The 17,722-nt window shown below is 37.2% G+C and overlaps 1 protein-coding gene across 33 annotated transcripts in view; it reads right to left on the minus strand.

The window, feature by feature from the left end:
• Positions 1–16,362, minus strand: part of IKZF2 (IKAROS family zinc finger 2) — a 166,363-nt gene extending 150,001 nt beyond the window's left edge. For 2 of the 33 annotated variants that reach the window (XM_084999001.1, XM_021075984.2), the window contains exons 1-4: positions 16,177–16,362; positions 14,202–14,268; positions 12,628–12,676; positions 11,702–11,806 (exon numbers count right to left, since the gene is read on the minus strand). In XM_084999001.1, coding sequence (XP_084855127.1) covers positions 11,702–11,806; positions 12,628–12,676; positions 14,202–14,204 — 157 coding nt within the window. In that variant the 5' untranslated portion in view covers positions 14,205–14,268; positions 16,177–16,362. Of the gene's footprint in view, positions 1–11,467; positions 11,668–11,701; positions 11,810–12,627; positions 12,677–13,031; positions 13,127–14,164; positions 14,458–14,564; positions 14,631–15,426; positions 15,628–16,176 lie in introns of those variants that run through there. The other 31 variants (XM_021076005.2, XM_084998991.1, XM_084998996.1 and 28 more) reach the window with 20 other exon arrangements.
• Between the last annotated feature and the right edge of the window lie 1,360 nt (positions 16,363–17,722).

The following is a 17,722-nucleotide window of genomic DNA, read 5'->3' on the forward strand; positions in this document are numbered from 1 at the left end:
CTAGCTCTCAGTTATGTTCAAATAAAATCTATTACCACTTTCAAATATTTTGTGAACATTCAGCAGTATAATTCATTTTATATTTCAAAATACTGCATGACAATCAATGTTTTTAAAGTATTTGTAATTTTAAAGTAGTACCTGAAGATGATTAGGTACTACATACCTATTTTCAATACCTAAAAATTCTTAAACAGCCCAATTTCCAAGCTCTGATATATGGATGATGTAAGTCATCATTTCTTATAAAAATAAGTAAACCTATTGCAATCAAGAATTAAACAGGAGTTCCCGGCATGGCTCAGTGTTCAGTGGTTAACGAACCAGACTAGTACCCAGGAGGACGTGGGTTTGATCCCTGGCTTTGCTCAGTGGGTTAAGGATCCAGCATTGCCTTGAGCTGTGGGGTAAGCTCCAGACACAGCTCGGATCCGGCTGTGGTGTAGGTTGGCAGCTAGAACTCTGATTCGACCCCTAGCCTGGGAACCTCCATATACCATGGGTGCGCCCTAAAAAAGACCAAAGTAAAGGAATTAAACATAAATCCTCAGCCCTAAAATGTATACAAACACTACTGTTCCATCAAAAAGCTAACAGATGTATTGAAAATAAGCCATCTACCTCAGACCATCTGAATAATAAAGATACTGACATAAGGCTGATTAAAAGACTTAAAAGACGTGTCTTATAAAAGAAATGTATTTCCAAGTGTAAGTATAACTAAAATGTTTGCTTTGAACAGCAGAAACAAAACAAGGCTCTTCATGAAAATGACCATAACAGGAAATGTTTTATATAGTTGCAGAAGAAACAACTCCTCTTTAGAACTCAGCCAGAAATTCTTAAAGTTAATTCAACAGAGACAAAGCAATGTAGTTCCCCAGTACTTCAAAATATGGCCAAGCCCTGCATACTGATGTCTTAATAAGTGGTAGGTAGAGTTGACACTGTCAGGTATAAGGAGAGCTACAGCTTCCATGATAATAAGAGAGCAATGACAAAAATGTCAAAGGTGTAGACACCTAGAATGTTAATTTATTAGAATGTGACTTTACACTGATTAATTATATGCTCCTCAAAATATCTGGAGAGCATAAGAAAAGTTAATTGAACCATTCCATTTTGTATATGCAGTTTTAAATAAGTGATAGAGAATTGATTTTAAAATTATAAGTATATAGAGTGAAATCTATAAACTCTAAGTGTTCCATATTAAGATATTAGTAATGAAGATGATGATGACTATAAAATATTCACAGAAACATTCACACTCACTCAGATTCCACTGAACATGACAGTGTAGAAGCAGAAAACTTAAGAGCTGTTTAAAATATTGAAGATCATCTGTTTGGGACTGATCTGAAGACTACAAAGTCCTTTTGAGAATGACACATGGTTAAAATAAATACAGACCCTAACAACGAAAATCACAAGTAAGATGATCTTTCAGAATTATTTCCACTTCGAAGAAATCAACTTTCCAAGTTTTCTCAAATAGATCAGAAATACATTATTTAAAGACATATGCAATATGCTAATCCAAGTAGTTCCTTAACTGAACAAATTACTGGGCTCCTACAATGACCCAGTAGGATACTGAAAACTGGAAAAGAAGTAGATAAGGCATCGCCATTTCTCCAAAGATTCACATCTGGAAAATCTCTACCTTCTTTATAATCAACGTGGGGCTCCAAAATAAAGCTGTGTGCTTTGAAAAAAATAATCTCAGAGTCACACTCAGTAATTAAGTTAGCCTTCCCTATTAACTAACCTAAAATACCATAATTTTCTATAAAATCTCATTTTCTGCTGTCAGACTACTTCAATGATTTCACAAAACTAGTGTGATGTTTGTTCCTCCTGACCTATAAACTAGGAGCACTTCTTGACCCCTGGCTGACGTAGGGTGTCTTTCTCAGGTGGCAGTGCTATTTTCTGTCTTCATCTAAAATAGATATTAAGACCTCCTAAACTGCTGACCACATCACCCACCCACATTTCTGTGAGTGGAAATTTGAATTTGAGGTAACAGTAGTTAGAGTACCCTTCAAAGGCATTTATGAGATTGCTTTCATAGAGTCAAGGTATAAAATCAACTTTTAACAAATCTAAGCAGAAACGTAAAAATACCTTAAAGTAAACAAATGAGTTCTAGACTTAAATTGGTTATAACCTGATTAAATGCATGAATGTAAGTTAAAAACTGAATCTGGGGGATTTAGCCAAGGAAGCCAAGACAAAAGACTCTGAGCCTATATTTTGGCTGAGCCTATATCTAGGGAATCTAAATCCATGTCCATTCAGAAAGGAAGGAATTAGACAAAAGACTTCATCTACAGTGCTCCAAATGGCAATGCTATCTCTATTGTGATGATGAATATATCAGGATCTCTTGATCTGATGCCACTAAACATTTGAAGGATATCACTATCTCCCTTTGTTCACATTCCTTGCTAATGAAATGACCTTTGCTGTTTTACCCATATAGTCAGTTCACAAGAAAAAAATCTGGTAAAGCCAACTGGAGTGATGCAGATTGTATGTTAGTGGGTTAGGGTTTTGTTTGTTTGTTTGGTTTGGTTTCTCAGTTTGTTTTTTTATTTGTTTGTTTGTTTTACTTTTGTCTTTTTAGGTCCGTGCCTGAAGCATACAGAAGTTCCCAGTCTAGGGGTCGAACCGGAGCTGTAGCTGCTGGCCTACACCACAGCCATAGCAATGCTAGATCTGAGCCTCACCTGTGACCCACGCCACAGCTCGGCAATGCCAGATCCTTAACCCACTGAGGGAGGCCAGAGATTGAATCCGAGTCCTCATGGATACTAGTTGGCTTCATTACTGAGCCACAATGGAAACTCCTATTTGTTTTATTTTTAATCAAAGTATAGGCATAAACTGTCATTCCAATTTTAAATATCAATTTTGCAAGCCTATTTAATGTGAATCAACCTTGAGATAATGGGACCACTCTTAATGTGCTGCCAGTCAATTTTCGGAACTTACAAGGCTGAGAACTAAATCCTACATTATAAAAAGTTTCTTGGGGGATCCTGTTATTCTGTGGGAAGCTATTTTAGAAGCTGGCTGTATTTTCATCTTTGTTTCATTGTGCATCTTCAAATTTATACACTTTTGAAGAACTCCTAGAGGTAAAAGATGAGAAGCAGGTCTTTTATCTACAATGGATATAAATCATGGTGAGCACATCACACTTATTTGAGTATAAATGCAATGGGATTATTAATATCTCAAATAAAATAAGAATTCATTTGGACCTTGAAAGATAACATCCTCTCAAAAAAAATTCCTAACATATTTTTTATGCCCTGGTATCAGTAGTGCATAATAAAGTGCATGATAAATGTTTGCTGGATCAATGAATAAAAGACAAAAAATATCTCTATCACAAGTTCTGAATCTCCACATAACAGGAAATCTCAGTTATTCGTCATTAACATTCATTTGAAATTTCATGGTAATCAGAGCTTACATTTTCAAGATGGAGTTCTATAATATATATTTTGAGGAAATAGATATGCTAATTAAGATGTTTTCTATACCACATTTTTCTTTCTAGATTATTTTACCCCAAGAGGTACAATATTATAAACATTTAAAAAAATTAAGTATGCACCAAATAATTTTCAAACAATATATATCACATATATTCATCTTAAAGTTTTCAAAAAGGCTCTGCATAAAATCATTAAATTCTTTGGCTATGAGTATAGCAGAACTCACCAGTACTAAACAAATTTTATAGTTTTAAGCTATAAAATTCTATGTGAGAAATAAGTTATAGGATAAGGACAAATCATTACAACAGAGGCATTGGAGAATATGGCATATATTAATTAGCCTTAAGACTTTTTAAACTATATAACAATCAAAGTTATGATATTAAATAGATCACAAAATTTTTTTCTTTTTCTTTGGCCATGACCATGGCATGTGGAGGTTCCCGGTTAAGCAGTAGAACCCAAGCCACAGCAGCAGCTCAAGCCACAGCAGTGACAACAGCAGATCCTTAATCCCCCGAGCCATCAGGGAACCCCAACCACAAAACTTTAAGGAGAAAGGCTGGCATGTTTTGTTTAAAAGTCAGTGAGTCGACTACATCAACTAATCCAACTTCCAAGACTATCGTAAAAGGTCTCCATTAAGCAAAAAGAGTTCATTAAAACCTGTGTTCATACACTGCAGTATAGATTTTTTTTCTTTTTTTTTTTTTTTTGCTTTTTAGGGCTGCACCCACAGCACATGGAAGTTCCGAGGCTAGAGGTCGAATCAGAGCTGCAGCTATTGGCCTACACCACAAACACAGCAATGCAGGATCCAAGCTGCATCTATGACCTACAGAACAGCTCACGGCAATGCCAGATCTTTAACCCACTGAGTGATACCAAGAATCAAACCTGCATGTATCCTCCTGGATCCGAGTTGAGTTCATTAACTTCTGAGCCACGAAAGGGAACTCCTAGAATTTTTATTTAATGGGGCAGTTGGCGAAATAAGATCACTGATCAAATTGCTGAGAATTACTTACGGAAGAATTTTTTTAAAAAATACTAGAGTATTGTCGGAGTTCCCGTCATGGCGCAGTGGTTAAAGAATTCAACTAGGAACCATGAGGTTGCAGGTCAATCCCTGGCCTTGCTCAGTGGGTTAAGGATCCAGTGTTGCCGTGAGCTGCGGTGTAGGTCACAGATATAGCTCGGATCCCGCGTTGCTGTGGCTCTGGCATAGGCCGGCGGCTACAGCTCTGATTAGACCCCTAGCCTGGAAAACTCCATACGCCGCAGGAGCAGCCCTTGAAAAGGCAAAAAGACCAAAACAAAAACAAAAACAAACAAACAAACAAAAAGGAATACTAGAGTATTGTTAAAGTAATACAGGAGGGACGGTACCCAAATCACACGCTACATATTAGATTTCTCTAATGAGAAAAACTCACACTTCAGTCTAATCTATCCTCCTTCTGCCTGAATGCTATCCTCTCCCAAATTCCACATGTGCTTCAAACTCCCTGTACACAGAATTAAACTAAACTAAATCTCTTCCTAAAAACCTGCTCCAGTATTTCCTAACGTCTCTAATGGAACCTACTGCCATCTATCCCATAATCTAGAGATCATCACCAGGAACTTTCTCCTCTCCTTAACCCTCCTATCCAAGGCCTGTCCGCTTTAAGGTAGTAAGTACGTCCCAAAGTCTTCTCTTCCTTATTATCTCCACTACCACTAGTTCTCATGACTTCTCCCCTCTATTACAACAATAGCCTGTTAAAGAAGCCCCTGCCCCTACACTGGTCCCTGTGCATAATCTTTTTCCCCATCTTGCAGCTGGTACAATCCATATCAACAAAAAGACTGAAGTCATCTACTTTGCTAAAACCTTGTGCTCCCTTGAAAACAAAATCCAAGTTTCCTCTCATACAAAATATTCCATTATCTTGCCCTGGTTAATTTTCCAGAGTCATCTCTGCCCTCAAATTCCGAGGCCTCAACTTTACACTCCAGAAATACCAATCTGCTTGTATTTCCCAGAACATATCATGTTATTTCTCAGCTTTCACTGTGGAATCCTTCAGTGAACAAGCCTTCCTCTTCTCTCCTAAATCTTATTCATTTAGTAAGTCTCAGCTTAAGCAGCCTCTCTCTCCAGGAAGTCTTCCCAAACCAGTACCACCCCTCACACCCCATAACAATAAGAACACAGAGCTTATCTTAGTATGATGCCCTATTTTGCCCTCTTTCAAAGCAGAGTGTGAGCTCCAGGAGGACAAAGACAGTGTACTATTCACCTCTGGATTCTCCTTACAGTGCCTGACGCATAAAAGATAGCCTATAAATATATCTGTTTTATTAATCAGTTAGAACAATATAGCAACATAAGTGATAATTATATTTTAAACTTACTTAAAATTTAAAACACCTAAACCATTACCCCTAAAATGCACAATTAGCAACAATCATCTGCAACTTGATTAGGTATCATCAAATGAAAAACATATGGTACTATTAGAAGCAACAAATAAGGTAAAGTTTTAGATACAGATTTTCAAAGAAAAAATTGTAGATATGGACAGTTTATTCAATTAAGAGAAAATTTTCCTTTTCCATTCTTAATGACTGGTGTCTCTGGAGCACCAATAACAAGTGATGATTTTCTTTACATATAACCAAAAACATAAAACTATGTTCAGGAACACTGAAACCCAATAAAAACATTTGTAGCATGTAGACAAACTCTACTTCTTTCTCACCAAAATCATCGTAGATATTATAAATCACAGAGGGGTTTTCCCTCAACTTTTACTCTCTATTATTAGAAATGCCTATCTCCACTCCATGGACCTATGCAGTAGAATCGAAAAAGCAAAAGACCTGAATTTCAAACAAATACGGATTCGGAAAAAAAACTTTCTTATGAGTCATGAATTGGTACAAAAGTAACTTGACGGCTCTGAGTGACAGCAGCAATGATTTATTAGATCTTAGCAGGTATTCTACACATATTGCCTCATCTAAACTTCACGACAGTCCACAGAGGTAGGTATTGCTTATCCCCATTCTACAGATAAGAAAGCTGGAGCTCAGAGATAGGAAGTAACATGACTAAGGTCACACAGCAAACGAGTGGCAAAGCAAGAATTCTAACAAAAACTTGTATAACTACAAAACCCGTATTTTTAACCACCTGAAATCTATTGCTTCTGAGCCTCAGTTCTCTGTATTATAAAACAGAGTAACTTCACAGAGCTACTGTGGAGACTAAGCGAAATGATATGGATCCACTTGGTATAGTTACACTCAATGAAATATGCCCCCTTCTTTCTCTCACTCCGGTGGTGATTAAACATTTATAATAAGTGAAATCGTGCCTAAATACTCTTTACCTATTTCAAAGCAGAGATAGCCTGAGTCTTGATTAATTCACAAAAAGGAAAATACTACCAGATTAATAAATATATTTTATATAAACAGATTTAAAGGAAAAAAGCAAAGAAAAACAACATAACCTACCTCATTTTAGGACTGTGATCCTGCTGTTGATCTCTTAGAACATTATAAGATCAAAATATCAAAGTCAGAGAAGAGTATAGGACCCAGAGATCTCAATTCATTACGGCTTGAAGAAAGACTTCCAAAAGAACCTACCCAATCACATTATTATTATTATTATTTTAATGTATTTCAGTGGGGAAGACAAATTTGGACAAATATAGAGGCAATAAAAATAATACCTCTATAGTAAGTTGTTTTGTTTCTCCAAAACAGACATTTATTCCTACTTCAAAACAGCCTAAAAAGAGGGATGAGGGGGAGAAGAATGAGGAGCAAAGAAAAAAAAGGCAATTTTGCTGTTAATTCCCTGCTCATACACACTTCCTTTAGTTCCCTTTTCTTTTTCTTTCAGTACATGGCCATGACACTTACCTCTGAGAGGTGTAAAGAAATCAAGTCAAACTTAAAAAAAAAAAATTTTCCTAACAAGTAAATAATTAAATGTAAGGCATGTTGGGTACATATACAAACCTAAGTGCTACAGTTTAAAACAGTTGAGTTTTTACATCAAGCCCATCTGGTGTTATATTAGGGTGTGTCCTATGGAAATCCAACCAAGGATGACTGCCAAACTAAGCTCCAGAAGACAACTCAGAAAACTGGTGAGTCCCACATCATAAGCTATATTTTTAAAAGTGCATCAGAGCATCTGTTTAATAAGATTATCTGTTATCACTCTACCCGCATAATAAAACCCTATTCTACTTCTGTGAATACTGTTTTTATCACTAAAACATGGATCAGAGTTGGACATGGGGGGGGGGGGACCCTGAGATAATGACATTTTAGAGAGAGAGCAGTTAAGTGATCTAACTAACCCACAAGGTAATATCAGTTTTATGTCCCAATCCTGACGAGGTCATTCTTCTGCTAAGGGACCTAAGAAGCCAATGGATTTCTTCACGCCTCCACTGCCACACAAGAAAAATAGAAATCATAATATACTGATGCTTCAAGAGGTTCTAAATATGGAAACCAGCTAAGAAAAAAGAAAAAAAAAATGAATGTAAAGTGCTGTGAAAAGACTAAACTAGATTTCCTGACCTGATTATTGGTCAGAGTCTTGTAAAACTAGAATTACTACTTCTTCCAATTCCATACATGCCACCTAGCTATCAAACTGACTGATAAATGGTACTGACTGCAAAGCTGATCTATGTAAAGGTTTTAAAGTAATAGAAACAAATTTGTGTCACAATGTATTTTCACACCATTCGCTACCTTCCAAGAAAATTTACTTATTGCCATTAAAAAATTGATGATGATAAGAAAAATAAGATTAATTACCATTTTGGAATGTTAAAAACTTTTCACAGTAGTCAACAGCAAGTATAGAACAGTCTGAAACTGATACAACAGCTACTACATAAGAATTGGAAATAGGCTAACCCAGAAACAGAAGGAATCACAAAATAAGTCTCCTCTGATGGGCTGAAATTCAATATGCATTATTTTTATATTGTTCTATCTGAGTTGTCTGTCTCAGATTCTTAACTTCCAGATTCTATTTTTAAAATCACTTAACACTGTGTATTTCCAGTAGCCATCAAGGCATATACTGTCATCCCTGACACGGAAGATTGTCAGCAGACTCAATGTGTACACTTAATGATCTCCAGCAATGATGCCCATCTTCCTATCAAAGAGATCTTTAGTCTAGAAGAAGTCTAAATTTCTCTAAGAAAATTCACTCAGAAACACAGAAAGTAGTCATTAAAAAATGTTAAGATCACTAATATCTCTTACTTCTGTTTAAGATTATCCTACATGCTGAATTTTAAAAGCAAACAATGTCAGGCACTGCAACATTTTTAGTTCTCTCCCAAGTCACCGATGCTCTCTTCCAGCACTGTCAAATAATGATAGCTGCTGTCATTATTTTTTATACAATAGCTGGCAGCAAGTTGTACAGATACCCTTCATCTTGGAATAGTCATCAAATAACCTAAACAAATGATTAGGACCTTACAGTAAAACTGACCACTTTCTGAAAGCCAAAATAAGTGGGCTATCACATGGTACGGCTATTTTACTGCTAGAACGTTAGTCATCTTATAAAAATCAAGTTTTATTTATTTTTTTTCTAAACTCTTTTAAAATAACTTTTTACCTCTTACCCATATACTCCCGTCTTCTCCTTGCTGCTGTGGAGCCTATCTTATTCTATCATAAAGGTTTTTCACATTTACTTTCAGCTCTAATACTTTCAATCAAAATTGAAATTCTGTTTTCAGGAAGTCACAGCTCCTCAGAAAGACTATTTGAAGGTATAAAAAATGCGTAAAATAAATAGGTTCTTTTCATTTAATAAAGTCAACAATGCATATAAAGGAATTTAGAAAAACTAGTGATCTCAGAAACAAGTGATCCGACAAGTTGTACACGCTCACAAAATTATTCCAAGTCACAGAAAAATATCTGACTGATGGACTATAGGTCTCTTACTCTAATTAACAGACAAGAGTCCCTCTCTAGCACTATTTGCTTTGGCAATCTAAAATGCTGATATTCTCCTAGATCTAACAGAGAGGAAAAATGGGTATCTTCTCCATCTAACACCTAAGTGGGTAACCTAGATACTGTAAATAGAGGCTACATAAAGGATGCAACAGACAGCTCTGAAGTGAGAGCCAAAATATTTAACCTGCAACTCTTGGGGAAAGAACATGAAAACACATGCAGCTTAGCCAAAAACTATACTAAAATGGAATTGCCACAGGCTAGTAAGTTAAAACAAAAACAAAAACAAAACCTCTTTACTAAACATAATTTTACTGCTGTTGGGTGAGAAAAACTCAAATGTCAAAAGCACAGTTCTTATTTGTTCAAGCTGATCATGTCTACACTCTATAATGTTTATTTAAAATAAACGAGTGAACTGCCTTTTTGGAAAGGACTACTTTCCCAAAACCAAAATCAAATTCACAAATAAAGGAGCTAATTAACCAATTAACAAGTATTTTTCTGCTAATATTCTAGTGGTGGCTAGGGGATGACAAAGTCTAATTAATCATTATTCCCTACCTCTTATATTCAATGTGTCTAAAGACAATAGCTAAATATTAAACTAACAGAAACTGCATACCAATCTATCATTACTCTCTAGGAAATTAAATAAAAATTATCTGAGAAAAATCTATCCTACCAAGGACTTAGTAACATTAAATGCTAAAATGTAAAAACTGTACTCCCTACATTGCAATAGTACTATAACTTTTATCAAATCAATACCCAAGTAGCAAAAAAAAAAAAAATTAATGCTACAAGATCCATTACAAGAGATTAGCACTATAATTTAACATACATTCCCTCACTATTAATTTTTTTTCCTACATGATAAAGGAATTTCAATGACTGCTTCTAGAATGAAGTGCTTCTTAGGAAGTGGTTCCCATTAATAAAAATAAAGAAAACTTTTAAATTGGTAAAGTAAATTCACATACTTCAATCAAAACTTCAAGTTAATAGCTAGAATCAAAGTGAATGAATGGCAAAATGTATTCAATAGTACTCTATATACTCCTGCTTATAATTCAGAAGTCTTAACTACTTATAAAGCTATACAGCAACATCAAGTTTTGAAAACTGTAAGAGGGAAGTGGAAAGAAAAATGTGTTCTCTCAGGATAATCAGAATTAACATATTAAGAATACGTTCATAATTCACTAGATGATTCAGTTTTCAGCTATTAAGTTTTTGTTAAAAGAAAATACCTTTCCTTCACATATCACCCAAATAGAATACTTCTAAATTAAATTATATTTACATATGTCAGATGTCCTTTCTATATAAGAATATAACATATATCAAAAGTATAAGGGAAACACAAGATTTCAAATTATGTTTAAATAGGAGTAATAAGTCACTGAACTTGGTAACCTATAAAAACATTATAATTAAGAGAAAACAAACCATATTCTCAATAAGGTATTTTGTCTTCTGTCACTGACGGTATGTAAGCTGCCTTTTTACTACACAAAAACAATGTTTATTCTATCAATGAATGACCCTTTATCAAAAACGGTAGTCAAAACCATCTAAACCTACAAGTTCAAAACATCCTTCCCAATTTTCTCAATTCTTCTCTGGACAGTCTAAAACAAAATGCTTTCACTTTGCCAGAGAAATAGATGGAAATGAGTTCCACAAATTTTCAATTACACTTCACTTCCAATGCTTTGGAGGAGAAACTTTCACATTTTTGAAAGAAGCAACTAACACTACCATCCTACCACTGATGGATTAGCTTTGTGCCAAGGCAACACAAAATTATTTCAATTTTACTGTGAGGAGTCCTTTCGAAGTAACATGTTTCCATGTATTTTTTATCCAACAACAAAAACAAACCTAGTCATAAACCTGGCAAGACAAAACAATAACCAGAAAAGCCTAACATTTCTTACCTGGTACAGGTAAGCACCAGCTCCCAAATGCCACCTTGGGATAGTTCAGACTAGTAAGCAGGCTCATGTTTTACGATACCAGAATGAACAGGAATAAATCTGTGTTGTTCTTTCTTTAGCAAAATCTATAGCAGGAGCTATACCACAATGTGAGAGGACCCTACAGACCTCACAAATTCAAGTCTATCACTAGAGAAATAGGAAAAAAAAAAAAATCATAAAATGAAGACTTACTGCTTGTCATGTGACTTGGGGAGGCATGCTGTCCATTGGGTGTGCTTGAGGTGAGGTCAATTGCCATATTGGAGTGCTCCCTTTCAGGTGAAAGCTCATTGTCACCTGCTTTCACAAAATAAAATCTTTTGGTCTCTGTTCATCATCATCTAAAATCTAAATACCAACTTTGTAATCATATATGCAGAGGCATGCAAAGCCCTGAAATTTTAATGAAATACACTTTTCTCTTAAAAAAAACTACAAGGAAATGTTATTTAGAAATATATCATAAAGGAATGAAGTGATGAAAACCCACAACCAGCCCACAATAAAAAACTTAGAAATTTTTATTATCACATTCATCTTAACTGTAAAATAAGAGTGACTGGAGAAGTTGATTTCTAAAGCATCTTTAGCTGAAAAAAAAATTTTTTTAACATCTATTTGATCACTAAGTATACAGTCTCCTTAATGAGTATTTCCAAAACGCTGGTTATCAGAAAGTTGGACATTTGAGAGTTTGCTTAAAAAAGTCACTTTAAGTAAGCTAATTCTCTTTCACATTATATGTATGAAGAATTAGGTTACAGAGTAGTAAATATTTAGTACACACCATATTAGTAAACATATACGTAACTTGACCTATTCTAAACTTAAAGTAAATGAAAAATAATCAGTTAGGAAAATGTTGATCTGCTAAGCTACTACTGATTTAAATAATATCCTTAATATAGCAAGTATATATCTATATTTCCTTCTTATTTTCACTTCTGTGCTATTTTCTCAAACTCAAACAAGTTTGTGGTATTTTTCTCAAACAAGATGAAACTGTTAACAGAAGATAAGAGTATACAATTCTTGATAAAAACTAATTGAAAAATTAAAATACAGGTGAGAAACATAATTTTATTACCAATAACAGATAAATAAAAATGAATACTTACACGTTAAATAGCCATCAATAGCCTCTGTTTCCATAGTCAAAGTGCAATGCTGCAATACAAAAGATTATACCCTTAACACAATGATTCCTTTCAGGATCTGCCATTAAATGCTTAACTTATTTGAAGCGCCAAGCAGTTAGCCCATGTTGCTGCTGCTGCAACCTGTGCCCAAGAAACATACTACAGTGTACTGTATGTGCTCATTTGCAAGTCACTGAACTCTTTCTGCAAATGATCTGATTCCTGCTGGAGATAGGACAGGAAAGATAAGTGTGCCGTGAGATAGGCTTTAGCAAGAAAGGAATGACTCTTTTAATCAGAATTTACCTGGTTGAAAGAAAAAAAAAATAGTAAGGGGGTACACCTCAAATGTGCCAGCTTTCACTGGGATTGAAGTATTTTACCATTCACTACTTCCTACAATCAAGCTGCAGTTTGAGGACTTCCCGAGTATACAGATAGCTCTATTCACAATTGTTGCAAGTTGGTTCATCATGTTCTAATAGGGAGGGGGGGAGGACAAACAAACATAAAACAAAACAAAACAAAAAACTTAGTGCCCAAGTATGTCTTAAAGGTTTCTGTAGCAGTTACCCAACTCCCAGACGTGTATTGACATTTTAGCCAACCCCAAGTTCTGTGTAAGCACCTGTTCAAAGTAACCTTAATTTCCTGCCAGACCATGGTTGGGTACTAATACCGAGCCTACTTAAACGCATTCAGATTTTGAAAAATTCATACACTTTTTGCTGTGGGAAAAGGAGTCACTTTTTTAAAGTTTGGGGAATTATCTTCATGCACCAGTGACACAAAACAAGAACTTAATTCTCAGAAACACAAGTAAATTGTATGAGATGACACCCCCTAGCTTTGATTTCACCTAAGGAAAAGATCGATAAGCTAACTGTATTCTTTGAAGAAAAAAGTTTAAAGAATTGACATGTCCTGAGAAGATTTTTACTTATTTTTTTCCCTTTGGCCCTGGTCCTTTTTGCCTTTACTTTCAAAACTCTCACTGCACCAGCAGCTAAATTATTCACAATGAGCCATTTCTGTATTGATCGCCAAGTATATTTAGCCCTGGCTCCTGGAATTTCTCCATTACTTACTGGAAAACAGGCAGCTTCACTTCTTGTCTCCAAAACCACTTCCCTTCTCCCTCCCCTCCCCTTTCTTCACCACCACCCTCCCTACCCCCAAAAAAACTTTTCTTTCTTTCTTTATGGAATAATCAGATCAAATTCCCAACTCAGTCACTACATAGCACTTAAATTTCAACCTGCTATACTGTTATCAAATTCTTTAAAATTATGATTACATAAGGATTTAAAGAAAGGCATCCATAAAGTTTAAAAGGGGAGCAGTTTCTTCGGATATTTTACCAATGAGTTTATCTCTTTAAAAATGTACATATTTAACACACACATATTAAGAAAGAAACGTCAGGGAGAAGCGAAAGAAGTCTACCCCATCAATGAAATGGTTATTAACCCTCAGAGAAGAAAGAAAAGGAGAAAGAGAAACGAAATGTACATACAAAAGAAATTGTCCTTTGATTAAAAAAGATTCATCACCATTTCCAGCTCTGTCGGGAGATCTCAGCTTCTTCTAACCCCTCAAAGAGGAGGTGACAATGTCGGGCTGAAGATAAACGGAGAGAGAAAGAAAGAAGTTTTTTGTGTTTCCCCCTTCTCTCCTTCCCTCCCTTGCCCCCTCCAAGCCAAGCCCCCTGCAGAGTTCAAGGCGAGGAGGAAGGAAAAGCACTTTACAGGTGGGTCATTCCGAGCCCAAATCCAGCAAACAGATCGGCTGATAAACAAAACCAAGAAATGAGAGAGAAGGAACACCCCCCTTCTCCTCCTCCTCCTCCTACCCCTCCCCCTCGTCCCTTTGGGATGGTCTAGTAGGAAAAGTCACTCAGGAATGGCACCACGTACTTTCAGGAAAGAGGAAAAAAAGAGAGAGAGGTCAGTCAGTGCTACAGCAATGCGATTAACAAGAAGAGAAAAAACTTGATCCACCGGTTCCTTAAGAATCGACCAAAAGCTAAGACAAGAAAACTGAAAGAAAAGGGGGGGGGGGGGTGAGAGGGGAGGGACAGTCAGGGAGAACCCAGCAAAGAACCTAGGCCAACTTCACAGGACTGTTTTTCACCCTTGGCAAGAAAATAAATAAATAAATAAAAGATAAAAAAAAATAAAAACTAAATCTTAATTCCATCTCTTTCGCCCATACCAGAACCTGTCAAAGTGATTTAATTGCTGCCTTTTTACGTGTCATATCAGGTTGTTGTTGTATTCACAATTCCAACAGAATCTGGATATTACCTTCTATCTGGACAGCTGCAATTTATTCCAAGCTGCCCAATCTTTCTTGGAATTCAAGTTAAAACAAAGCAAAACAAGTCCAAATCCATGACAGCTATAGAGATGAGAACTGATTGATCGATTCACATCCCAGAAACAGATTACAAGGAGGGGACGACAAATTAAGGCAGAAGACATCATCTGCAACCCGATTCTCTGAGCGTCCTTTACAGAAATCGTTACCCTAATCATAACCACAATCCATCCCTCCCAGAGAAAAAATGTCTATAGTATTATTATTATTACTGGTTAACAGCAACAAGTCATTTGATCACATCACAGTGCAAAACGAGATGCTATATAATTACACTTAACTTTGAAAACACTCCCCCCCTTTGCAAATCAGATACACATATTTATATATAATCTATGAATCAGAGACAAATAAAACAAGAGCTGTTCTTCGCCACGCAAAAGCCAAGCGGAGATTTACCTCAGCAGTGCATGCAGTAAAATAATCCCATCACCCTTTTGTTTGTGTTTACTGTTAGTGTGTCCTCTCTTTTTCTTTCTTTCCTGTGCCTAACGTGTGTTTGTGCACTGCAGTTGGTGGTGGAAACTAAGGCAGTGGATCTGTAGCTAAGGGTAATCCTGTTTTTACTTCCTCCATCTTCAGCGAGGAGCAGGGTTAGCCCGGGACAGCTGGTCAAACCCCGAGAAACCGATCCGCCTGAGCCAGAGCACATCTCCCCCGCCGGCCGGGCTCGCGCAGACGCCCGCGGGCGGAGGGCTGGCTGGCGGCGGCGGCGGCCACCGCGGCGGCGGCGGCGGCGGGCCCGGGGCGCGGGGACTGGCGGGCAAGAGGACGGGCGTGCGCGCGCGCGTGCGTGTGCGGGGCCTGGGCGCCTGTGCGTGTGTTCGTGTGTGTATGTGTGTGTTTATGTGTGTGTATGTGTGTGTGTGTGTGCGCGCGCGCGGGGGGGGCTGGGGAGGGCGCGAGTGCGCGTGTATGCGCGCAGGGCCGCTCGGCGCGCTCGGCAATCGATTACAGGACAAGTGCTGCCCCTGCGGCTCCGCGACGCGCGCACTCTCCTCGCGCCCACCCGCGCGCCGGGCCGCGTACCCCCTGGCCCGGCGCCCCCGGACGGTGGACCCCGCCCCCAGAGGGGGCACCAGGTAACCCGCTTCCGAGAGTACCCCGGCAGCCCCAATCCACACACCCCCGAGTCCTGGTAAATCTCACGTTTTCTGCCGGCTCGAAAGGAAGAATTGTAACGGCGAGGGGAGGTTCATTTCGGCCTCGTGAAGTTTTCTTTCAAACTGGGATTTGTGGTGAGGCCAGGCGAAAGGAGCGAGGCTGCTATCCAGGCGCGCGACGCGGAGCTCCGGGATCGGCGTCCTGGCCGGAGTCTGGGTGTGCGCGTGGACCCACCCACTCGGCTTCGCAATTAACTGTGCCGTGCAATTTCAGAAAAGGGCGCCGGATAGACCGAGGAGAGAGGGGTCCTCGGGAATGGATTGAGAAGGAAAGTCAGGTCTGAGATGAAGCTCAACTATTACTATTTTGAAAGTGCTTTACAGTGCAAGTTTAAAATTAGAGTGTTTACTTGTTTTTTTTTTTTTGTCCACCGGGCATGTGCCACGTCCACCAAAGTCAGAGGAACGGGTGAGGGTCCAAAAAGTTGTTAGGAGTAAACTATTGCCCATCAATAGCATCAATTGGCTATAGAACAGCTTTTGTATTTGGGAAGAACTTATACGGATCGTCAATGAGAAAAAAAAAAAAAATACATGTTCTTTCTACAACTAGTCGCATTTAGCATCTTTCTCGACCACATTTGCAAAAAGAGGGAATAGAGACTTCTATAATTAAAGAGAAAAGGAAAATGAAAGGAGCTCAAAATACTGAACTGTGTAGTCTGGGTGGCTTACGTTTGAAAACATATGAAATTATCAGGACTGCCAAACAGCATTTCTGAGAAACCATATCACAGATTGTGAAAAAAATCAATGCTGAAAGAGTAGGAACAGGCACTGTAGTCCTACTCCTTTCAAGAATCCCAGAAATAGTTACTGAAGTTTTTTTTTTCTGCTGAGGAAAGAAAAATGATACATGGAAAATACAATCATCAACTATATCTTAAGCGCCATTCTGTATGTCTGGGAAATTTTGGATAACACCTTTTCTTTAGATTTTGGGATTGGGAACGAATTTATTCACATTGATACACACTAAATAATGGACACCATATGTATGACACTGTATTTAAGTTGTTTAATGAATTACTTTTTAAAAGTTTACTTCCTCTAGATTTATTAAACAGCAATTGTACCAGTGGGCTCATTTTTTAAATTATGACAAGTGATAGTCGGTGCTATGCCACAAACAAAATTAACCAATTTTTATTGGAGAGCAAATCATTTGAGCTCAGGCTAACAACTACTTCATGACGATTTTAAGAACACCTGTGTGTTATATATTAGTAAAGCAGGTTTAAAAAAAAAAAAAACACCTGTCAGTTATCTAATTAAAAGTAATTTTCCTAAAGTCATATTTGGGAAAAACCAAACAGAACTCCACAAATCACTCTAATCACCCCCATAGATAGCAGAGATTTTAAATTATAATAGAAAATCAGAGTGTTCATAATACATAAATTCTCAATATATAAAGGGTAACTTCTCTAAACTGCTGTAAATCCCCCTAAATACTACACCTAAGTGTTTTAAGTATCTGCAAAATTGTGGAGATCCTTAGAAAAGATGAATTGAAATATATTCAAAATTAA

This window comes from Sus scrofa, chromosome 15, assembly GCF_054392235.1.
Source record: "Sus scrofa isolate SSC_HxYL_T2T_F1_AM1 chromosome 15, Sscrofa_HxYL_maternal_Yorkshire_Landrace_v2.0, whole genome shotgun sequence".
Taxonomy (NCBI): Eukaryota; Metazoa; Chordata; class Mammalia; order Artiodactyla; family Suidae; genus Sus; species Sus scrofa.